Source organism: Nematostella vectensis, chromosome 3, assembly GCF_932526225.1.
Source record: "Nematostella vectensis chromosome 3, jaNemVect1.1, whole genome shotgun sequence".
NCBI lineage: Eukaryota > Metazoa > Cnidaria > Anthozoa > Actiniaria > Edwardsiidae > Nematostella > Nematostella vectensis.
Genome location: NC_064036.1, coordinates 19,301,220 through 19,311,481, shown reverse-complemented (window position 1 = coordinate 19,311,481; position 10,262 = coordinate 19,301,220). Strand labels below are relative to the sequence as shown.

General features: G+C 39.7%; 1 protein-coding gene across 1 annotated transcript; it reads left to right on the top strand.

Moving 5' to 3' along the window:
- Positions 1–438: 438 nt before the first annotated feature.
- Positions 439–7,898, top strand: LOC116616071. Its single transcript, XM_032377868.2, has 5 exons — positions 439–547; positions 806–1,150; positions 2,785–2,952; positions 4,125–4,244; positions 6,117–7,898. Exons 3-5 carry the CDS (start codon positions 2,806–2,808, stop codon positions 6,312–6,314), a joined length of 465 nt encoding a protein of 154 aa, XP_032233759.2. The 5' UTR covers positions 439–547; positions 806–1,150; positions 2,785–2,805; the 3' UTR covers positions 6,315–7,898.
- Positions 7,899–10,262: the final 2,364 nt, after the last annotated feature.

The window sequence follows — 10,262 nt, the reverse complement described above, 5'->3', positions numbered from 1 at the left end:
TGGTATTGATAGTAGAGTCATGATGACCATGATGATGATAATGGTATTGATAGCAGAGTCATGATGACGATGATGATGGTGGTATTGACAGTAGAGTCATGATGACGATGATGATGATGGTATTGATAGCAGAGTCATGATGACGATGATGATGGTGGTATTGATAGTAGAGTCATGATGACGATGATGATGTGGGATTGATAGTAGAGTCATGATGACGATGATGATGATGGTATTGATAGCAGAGTCATGATGACGATGATGATGATGGTATTGATAGCAGAGTCATGATGATTATGATGATGTGGTATCGATAGCTGAGTCATGATGACGATGTGCTATTCATAGTGTATTTCCTGTATGCTTGTGTGTCATATTCGTACCTCTACCACCAAAGGCTATGGATATCCACGCATTTGATATGACTCTGCTCCATTATCTACTTACATCTGACAATTATACATTACGGGGTAGAATTCTATTTTGGCGCTTGGTCATAAATGCAGCGGTTAATCCTCAACGAGGCCCACAGACAAAACAAAAAAGTGTAAGTTTTTCGTTTAATTGTTCAATGTGGCTTGATTGCTGTTTTTCATCTTTTTGATGATAAGTATTTCCATTATTTTAGATTATTGTTGCATATGTAAAAGAAAACCCTTTGATAGCCCTATTAACCAAAAATACGATTAACAGTATAGATGGATCTGCGTCATTTATTTTGCACGCACTGACGATCAGCTCAAGATAACACTATCATATTAACAGCTCGACCAATCTCACGACACCTTGTAATCGCATCTTCCAGGATTTTTTAACACGACAGACGAAATTTTGTCATGCTTGATATGCTATGGTATGTGTGGTTAACATTTTCCTTTTGCATTTGGCACTTGATTAAGGTTTCACTCACATAACTTTAAACTCTCACATTCTTACCACCCCTTTTTTATTGTTTTTTCATAACGAGGGATAGCCGGCGACATCTACCACAAGTGATCAAATCCAGAAAGGTTATTAATTCATTGTCCACCTTCAGTCTTTTCCGCGCTCGTGGGCGATGTATTGTTTACACAATGCGAGTTGGTATATGTAGGGAGTCCCATCTGCTTGACAAGTTATTGAATCCGGCTTCAGATAACAGTCAACCCGGGTGAGTACATGTCGTTTCGTAACAAATCACCAAGTGAGTGTTACTTCAGCGGAAGAAATATTGACTTTTAGAAAGACTCAGGGGGCGAAAAGGGTGGGAGAGAGCGAAATACGTCTGTTTCAATGATTGTTTCGTTTGGAAATGCGAAAACAAAAGTGCTTCACGAAAACTAATGTCGAACTGATGCGAAACGAACGGCCTTTTCCTAGCCATAAATTTATCAAATCAAGAAAATAAAGGGAGATTTAGCAAAAGAAGGGAAGGACAAGTGATAGATTCTGTTTAAAGGGTTACGTGTTCGCGAACACATTACGAGTATTCGAGAAGTAAAATATGTTTAAAGTGCGTGAGAGTCTTGTTGTTGTTGTTTTGCATCTTGTTTACACTGACTTACGATATGTTATTTTACGATTTCCGTTATTTTTACACCGCTTAAATAACTGGACATTTATTGCTCAAAGTATTAAACTCATAATTCACATAATTAAATATTAACCACGGTATAGAATAATATGGTCCTTGATATCTCTCATCAATTACTTTAATTAATGGTTTTGTCCTAGGAAAAGCGTTTATTATATAGTAAAACTGACATTTATATTTAAACTATTCACACTTCTCCAAATTACCTATGATAACAGCTTTATAGATGTATCATAAATTTGTAAACAAGTATGTTTATATATAATCAAGTATATGTAGGTTTGTTTCTTATCATCCGAAACCATGTCCGTCCTTTTCTTAATTCTTGGCTCAAATATGTACACCGATATAAGGCGGACACAAGACAAAGATCTGAACGAACTGTTGATGATATCTATACAAAGTGTATAAAATTTGTCGTGTATGTTTTTTTCTGGGGGCTCCTCAGAGGTTTCTCACGAATAATTGATACTTTATCGTTAATATCTTAATGAAAAACCTATCATCTTTTTCATAATCAAAAGTTTTCAATAGTTAATTCATATTTGTTTTCCATGGACAAGAATATCATGAGACCCTTTAAATTTAAGGCTAAGATTTAAAACAAACAAGGCAAGAAAATCGAAAAAACTTGACAAATCAAAGAATATCGTTTGCTTGACGTAGTGCTTGGTTATTCTGTTGCCACAGTTCGGTCTGACCACATCTAACATTATGCAAGTGTCTCAAGGAATCCCGGCCCCAGCTCCTACTGGGATTGCCTTTCGTGCCCCGGTCAGTCGGCCCCAGCTCCTACTGGGATTGCCTTTCGTGCCCCAGGCGCTCTCTTGAATAGGGAGCCATAGTCTGGATTGCCCGCGGTACTTGCAACCAAAAGATGCGGTTTTTCCGTTAGCGTTCGTTGGTGCAGACATACTAATCTACAGCCAAATTCGTTGTTGTGTGACCTCAACGAATCCAAAATAGTCCCGTTTGGCAAAAGCGCGCAATCAATCAATCCTCCAAACCAATCGATTGCTTTCATGTTTTCATTGTCGCGTTAGAGACCATTTTACTGCACACAGCCAGGTGACGACTGGTCACGGTAGTATGATTGACTACGCGGTTTTCCAGTTGAATTCTCAGCGTTCGCGTAACAGTGAATTCTACTATAAACCTTCTGGGTTTTCTGGCATTATTTATGCATCAGTGGCATTTCTTTTTCATTTCAGCTTGACATCACAATCTAAACAATGAAGCTGCTACCGGTTGTGGTTGTTGCGCTAATGGTAGTTGTCATGGAGAAGTGGCTGTCAGTGCAAGCATCCAGCGAGGAAGTTGAAAAGGAGCTGAAACAACTGGAAGAGCAGCTTAGCTTGGGGAGCGATACAAGTCCTAAGGTTTGCCGTCACTTTAAAATCTTTGCACCACCCCCTTAAACCCACATCATTATTTTAGCGGAGCCCCGCAATACCTAAGAAAAAGTGGTCTACAAAACAAATATGGTAACAAATATTGGTAGCCAATCGACTCGAGTTACTCGATGTCCGTCCGTCCGTCCTTTAAAAGCATTGTACGACAACCGAACCTGACAGCTGTCATGCATGTGTCAAGTGAGGTGCAAAACTGTGGTCACGTGATTTGTGAAGCAAAAGTATGCTGACGAAAAAATATTTTTATTTCACGGAAACATCATATGGCAACCAAACTCGGTAGGTGTCATGTAGGTGTCAAGTGGGGTGCTCCAATGTGGTCACGTGATTGTGACGTCATCAATGGCGTCACAATAAGCAAAATATGCTGACTTCATCAAAATAAAAAATATTCATATCTTGTGAAAGGGACATTGAATAACAACCAAACTTGGTAGGTGTCATGTATGTGTCAAGAGGGAAAGCAACAATATGGTCACGTGTTCACGTGTTGGGTGACGTCATCGATAACCTCAAAGCAAAAAAACGTGATTAAAAGCAAAAACATTCATTTCTTTTGAAAGAAACATTGTTTCACAACCAAACTCGGCAGGTGTCATGTTGGTGTGAATGGGGGAGGGGGGATGGGGGTAAAAATATGGACACGTGATTTCTGACGTCATCGATGAAGTCACTAAAATTAAAATTATTTCGATTTCATTAAGAACAAAAATCGGATGATGTGATGTATGTTTCAAGTGGGGTGCAATAAGATGGCCACGTGACGTCATCGATAAAGTAAAACTACCCTGACGTCGAAACATCGTATGACAACTAAACTTGTTATGTGTCTTGTAGATGTCAAGGGTGGGGGGAAGGGAGTTTAACATGTTGGTCGCGTGATCTTTGAAATCGTTGACGTCATCAAAAACAAAAATATAATAATATTTAAAATGTCTTAAATTATTAAGCGAAAATAAGCAAAGATTTGGTAGTTTGGAGCTCCGCTTTTAGGCAATGCCTAAATTTATACAAAACAAAGCAGACATGACTTTTACTTTCTTTATCCAAAAGATACTGAATTTTCCCCCGTACCCGCCCTTGATAAGCCTGCGCATGCGCTTTGGATACTTAATATATAGTCGTTCCTTTTTTCTTAGGAAACTGAAATTGCTTCCGATGAAACAAAAAGAGGTTTACGAGCACCCTGCGGTTTCTCGCCTGCCTGCACGAGGCGTAGACGGCGGTCCAGCAGGAGGTCCTTCTGGGGAAAGAAGCGGGTAGGTTGCCATGGTAATGGCCTGCACTTCCACTCATTTGCTTCTTTATACATGAGAGTGAGCGTCAAAATGGTTGTCAGGACGAGGGCATGGGGGTAATTGATCCTGATTGATTGAGAGACACGGTAGTGGTAGTTGAGCATGATTGAGAGAGACTGGGTAGTGGTAGTTTATCTTGACTGATTGAGAGAGACTGGGTAGTGGTAGTTGGGCTTGATTGATTGAGAGAGACTGGGTATTGGTAGTTCAGCATGATTGAGAGAGACTGGGTAGTGGTAGTTTATCTTGACTGATTGAGAGAGACTGGGTAGTGGTAGTTGGGCTTGATTGATTGAGAGAGACTGGGTAGTGGTAGTTTATCTTGATTGATTGAGAGAGACTGGGTAGTGGTAGTTTATCTTGACTGATTGAGAGAGACTGGGTAGTGGTAGTTTATCTTGATTGATTGACAGAGACTGGGTAGTGGTAGTTTATCTTGACTGATTGAGAGAGACTGGGTAGTGGTAGTTTATCTTGACTGATTGAGAGAGACTGGGTAGTGGTAGTTTATCTTGCCTGATTGAAAGAGACTGTGTAGTGGTAGTTGAGCATGATTGATTGAGAGAGACTGGGTAGTGGTAGTTTATCTTGACTGATTGAGAGAGACTGGGTAGTGGAAGTTTATCTTGACTAATTGAGAGAAACTGGGTACTGGTAGTCTATCTTGATTGATTGAGAGAGACTGGGTAGTGTTAGTTTGGCTTGATTGATTAAGAGAGACTGGGTAGTGGTAGTTTATCTTGACTGATTGAGAGAGACTGGGTAGTGGTAGTTGGGCTTGATTGAGAGAGACTGGGTAGTGGTAGTTTATTTTGATTGATTGAGAGAGACTGGGTTGTGGTAGTTTATCTTGACTGATTGAGAGAGACTGGGTAGTGGTAGTTTATCTTGATTGATTGAGAGAGACTGGGTAGTTGTAATTTATCTTGACTGATTGAGAGAGACTGGGTAGTGGTAGTTTATCTTGACTGATTGAGAGAGACTGGGTAATGGTAGTTTATCTTGATTGATTGAGAGAGACTGGGTAGTGGTAGTTTATCTTGATTGATTGAGAGAGACTGGGTAGTGGTAGTTTATCTTGATTGATTGAAAGAGACTGGGTAGTGGTAGTTTATCTTGACTGATTGAGAGAGACTGGGTAGTGGTAGTTTATCTTGATTGATTGAGAGAGACTGGGTAGTTGTAATTTATCTTGACTGATTGAGAGAGACTGGGTAGTGGTAGTTTATCTTGACTGATTGAGAGAGACTGGGTAATGGTAGTTTATCTTGATTGATTGAGAGAGACTGGGTAGTGGTAGTTTATCTTGATTGATTGATTGAGAGAGACTGGGTAGTGGTAGTTCATCCTTATTGATTGAAAGAGACTGGGTAGTGGTAGTTGAGCTTGACTGAGAGAGACTGGGTAGTGGTAGTTGAGCTTGACTGATTGAGAGAGACTGGGTAGTGGTAGTTTATCTTGACTGATTAAGAGAGACTGGGTAGTGGTAGTTGAGCTTGATTGATTGAGAGAGACTGGGTAGTGGTAGTTGAGCTTGATTGATTGAGAGAGACTGGGTAGTTGTAGTTGAGCTTGATTGATTGAGAGAGACTGGGTAGTGGTAGTTGAGCTTGCCTGATCGAGAGAGACTGGGTAGTGGTAGTTTATCTTGATTGATTGAGAGAGACTGGGTAGTGGTAGTTTATCTTGACTGATTGAGAGAGACTGGGTGGTGGTAATTGAGCTTGACTGATTTAGAGAGACTGGAGAGGTTTGCTTTGTTTGCTGCCTTATTGTCATAATCTTTTTCAAAACCAGCCAAGAGAGAATGAATCATTGTTTCTTCTTGTTCAGAGCGAAGTCGAGTCAAAAGCACAATTCAGTGATGTTGGCACAGACGACTTAGTACATGTCCTTGAAGACATCGAGAAAATCCGCCACGAACTGTACGATATTGAGGCCCACGAGAACACTCACGTGACTCGAGATGAGAAGCATGTCGGGAAAACAAGAGACGAGAGAGACGCAAATCAAGGCTCTGATAGGGCCTAGAACATTCCAAGCCTTGGGTTTTAAGGGTCATTATTCTTCACTAAGAAAGGAAACGGAGGAGGAGAGAGCAGAGAGCAGAGAGCGGAGATACAGTGGAACACCGATAACTCGAACTTCCCGCTAACTAGAACTGACTTCAATTTTACTAGAGACTAATTCTAGGTTCTATTTCCTCGGTAACTCGAACACTCCGCTTATTGTAACTAAGATAACTCGAACTGTCTTTTTTTCTTGAGGGATCGAGTTAACGGGGTTCCACTGTATACGCGCGTGTTAAAATCGAATTAAGAGAAAGAAGAAGGGAAAAGAGGTATGAAAGTAGCTAACTGTACATACACCATGAAGTACTTAATAAGCATTTAAATACAAGAAACATTTCACCGTTCTGACGAGCCCCTGAAAAACTTATGGATCTTACATAGGGAGCTGTCCATCTATTTCTTCACCTTTCATTCTCTTTTTGCGCTGATTTTCATACGCCCGATGCATCATTGATTCTGATAAAAGTGCAAAGAATACAGTTTTATGTTTGCGTGACTGAGCCATGCAGAATATCGATTTCGTCTTTGCTTTTTAGTATTTTATATAGACGACGCTCAATGTCACAGGCAGAAAAAAGGCGGATAGAATAAAAACATCTCCTAAGCCTGAGTGGCGGGCAGAACCTCGCCGGCCAGTGCCGCTCACCACTGAGTTACGGGTTGATTTGCGGTTCCAACGTGCGTTGAGTGGTGGTTCTTCCTTGAGTCCATGAGTTTTCCTCCCTCCACAAAAAAAAAAGGTTATAAGGAGACAATGTATTCATTATCTCATTTAGATTGTGTTATTCCACAAAAACAAATCATACCCAAACCTACACCCGGGGTGGGTGGGAGGTGGGGGGCATGAGATCCATGCCTCACACTGCACCCATACGGTGGAGGGGGGAGCGGTCTTTCAACACTGTATTATATCCTTAATTCCAGGGGTGGGGGAATCTGAATTTTATTTTTCACAAGAAGGGGGGTTTGGGTATTTTTTTTCTTTAATCACAGTTGAAATACAGTTTATCAAAGCTTTATATTGCAACTCTTATCATAACGACGGGAAACCCTCTCATTGTTTTTATTATTCTTGTTCACTCCTGGTGTTCTTTCCCACAGACAATAAGGATTAACAATGATTATAGCTCAACCATTTCTTTGTTATTGTTTACATCTGAGAAAATCTGAATACAAATGAGTGCTTTGCATTTTTTTTCATTCATATCATCTATTACCAATATTTTATCGGTTACACATATTATACAAGTACAAGTATTATTGGCAGATTTCACTTTGTTAATATGTATCGCACCATAAAGTTTCCCATGGCATTCAGTTTTTTTGTGTTTCACAATATGTGAAGGGAAATGAGTCTAGAGAAAATTTTAATTTAAAAAATCTAAATGACAAAAAAAAACTAAATGACAAAAATTGCATTTTGGGTATCAAATGAGTGGTTTGATCAGCAAAGAATATCTTTACTTGAATAAAAAAACACACCAATGGACACATTTTATGCTCAATCAGCGAATTAAATATTGATAATTTTTCCAGTTGAAAACGCTTGCCATGTGATCATGTCATATTTCTAGCATAACACCTTTGTACCCCACCCCCTTTCCTAGAAACCCCTTCCCCCTTTCCTAGAAACCCCTTCCCCCTTTCCTAGAAACCCCTTCCCCCTTTCCTAGAAACCCCTTCCCCCTTTCCTAGAAACCCCTTCCCCCTTTCCTAGAAACCCCTTCCCCCTTTCCTAGAAACCCCTTCCCCCTTTCCTAGAAACCCCTTCCCCCTTTCCTAGAAACCCCTTCCCCCTTTCCTAGAAACCCCTTCCCCCTTTCCTAGAAACCCCTTCCCCCTTTCTATGTTGTAGCCTGACACCTGCAACCCTTGTTCTACAACATTTAATAGGGGGAGGGGGAGGGGCAAATTTTTGTGTTTTTATTAAAATTAATGGCATATTGTATATAACTGATTTTACCTGTAAGTTTTATTCTAATTAGATTTCCAAAAAAGAAAATTAGTTTTTTTCTTCGTTTAGGGCTTTTGGGAATTTCTGGGGTGGGGAGCAGTGAACTCAGGCAACTCCCTTTCATAAATAAACCTATAGATTCCATGCATGGCACCCCAGAACACAAAAAATCAAGTAAAATCATCAATACATGCATCCCCTAAATGACCAATACATGTGTCACATTTAATGGTAAGTTCTTCAATATGTTATATGACATACATTTGAAAGCTTAATAGAAGGGGAATAAAATAATCCTGTTTGTTTTTATCCTGCTTGCTGAAATGGTTAATTTTAAGGCTTATTTTAAAGTCTATATAACCATTCAGAGTTGATAGATTTGATCAATGCTATATATTTTCATCTTCCAAATGGTATGTCGTATGGACCTTATAACAAGCATGTGATTAAATCCTGACAAAATATTTCAGCAAACAAAAACACAAATAAGATTATCAGCACTTATCAAGCCTTTCAATGACATAATATTGTCCATTAAATGTGATTGTCCATTAAATGTGATGCATCCATTTTTTTTGTGTTCATGCAGTCCATAGTCTAGATTTGGGGTGTTTGTTTACCCATGAAGCAGACCATTTTCTCTTAGGCATCTAGTCCTATCTTTTAGTCATACTCAGTTTCCTTCCATTTGAGTGGCCCTTCCAGACAAGGGTGATCTTACGAACCCTCCCTTGCTAATGGCAGAATACTTGTCCAAAATTCATTTCTAATCTCTGCATATTTTCCAGGCATTTTACAACAAACTCTTCAAATCCTTTGGCATGGATTTTCTCCTCTGTAACCGTATTCTTATTCAGTCAGTATTTTGATTCTAGATTTTTCCCTAGTGTGACTTCTAACATGCTTGTAAAGGTTACTAGTTAAGCTAAATGCCTTGCTGCAGTAAGTACATTTGTATGGCTTTTCCCCTGTATGAACTCTGACATGTCGACCCAGTTCATAGGAGTTCTTAAACTCTTTTTCACAGTGTGTACACTGAAAAATCCTGGCGCCTCCATTCAGCACTGTGACCTTCATGAAATCTTCGAGATTATCCAACCTTTTAACTTTCACCTTGTGTTTGTCATCAACGATTGGCTGGGTTTTCCTTTTGTTTAACGAGGTGCCAGGCTTTTTATGAATTGGTCCGTTGTTTGTTTCTGCAGTATTTAATGTTTCGTTGTTTATTTCTGTAGTATTTGTAGATAAACCTTCAGATTCAAAATCCTTGACTTCGAAAAATGTGGAAGGTACCAGCACACACTGAACATTGTTTTGCTCCACTCCTTCTTGATAGGTGAATGTTGAGAGGGTTTCACTGTTCTTTGTCTTAGGAACTGGCTCATTTAAAGGTGTTTTCTTTCGTTTCATTACTTTATCCTTGCAGGATTTTACGAGTGCCTTACCCTTTTCTCTAAAAGATTGTATTTGGTAATCATCACAGCAAAATATATGTTCTTCTGGGCTGTAGTGATCACGGACTGGAGACATGCTATCGCACATGCTGTCGACCGCTTTTCAGTAGGGTGAATCTTCGTTTTAAAAAAACACTCTAAAATGAATAGACTATTTTATATGCTCCTTAACCTTCTCCTGAACTGCTGATGATAGTGGATGTCGGCTTTGTTGTCGCTTTTTGGTAGAAAGAAACACAAGCCAAAAACAACACAGAGAGCCTCCAAGGTTCAAAATGGCGGCTCCTATACCGCGGGCTCACATGTGCGGCACAGGTAACCCAGGCTCTGGCGAAATGACCGATAAACGTTGAATACGAAATACCAACTTGGAAATACGCAATGTATAAGGAATTTTGCTTTCGATCGAACCTCCAGTCAATGCCATCCGAAAGGTCTTTTGATAAGATGTCTAGCTTTTGTTTGTGTGCTGGTGTATCAGAAATGTGGACTTTAGAAG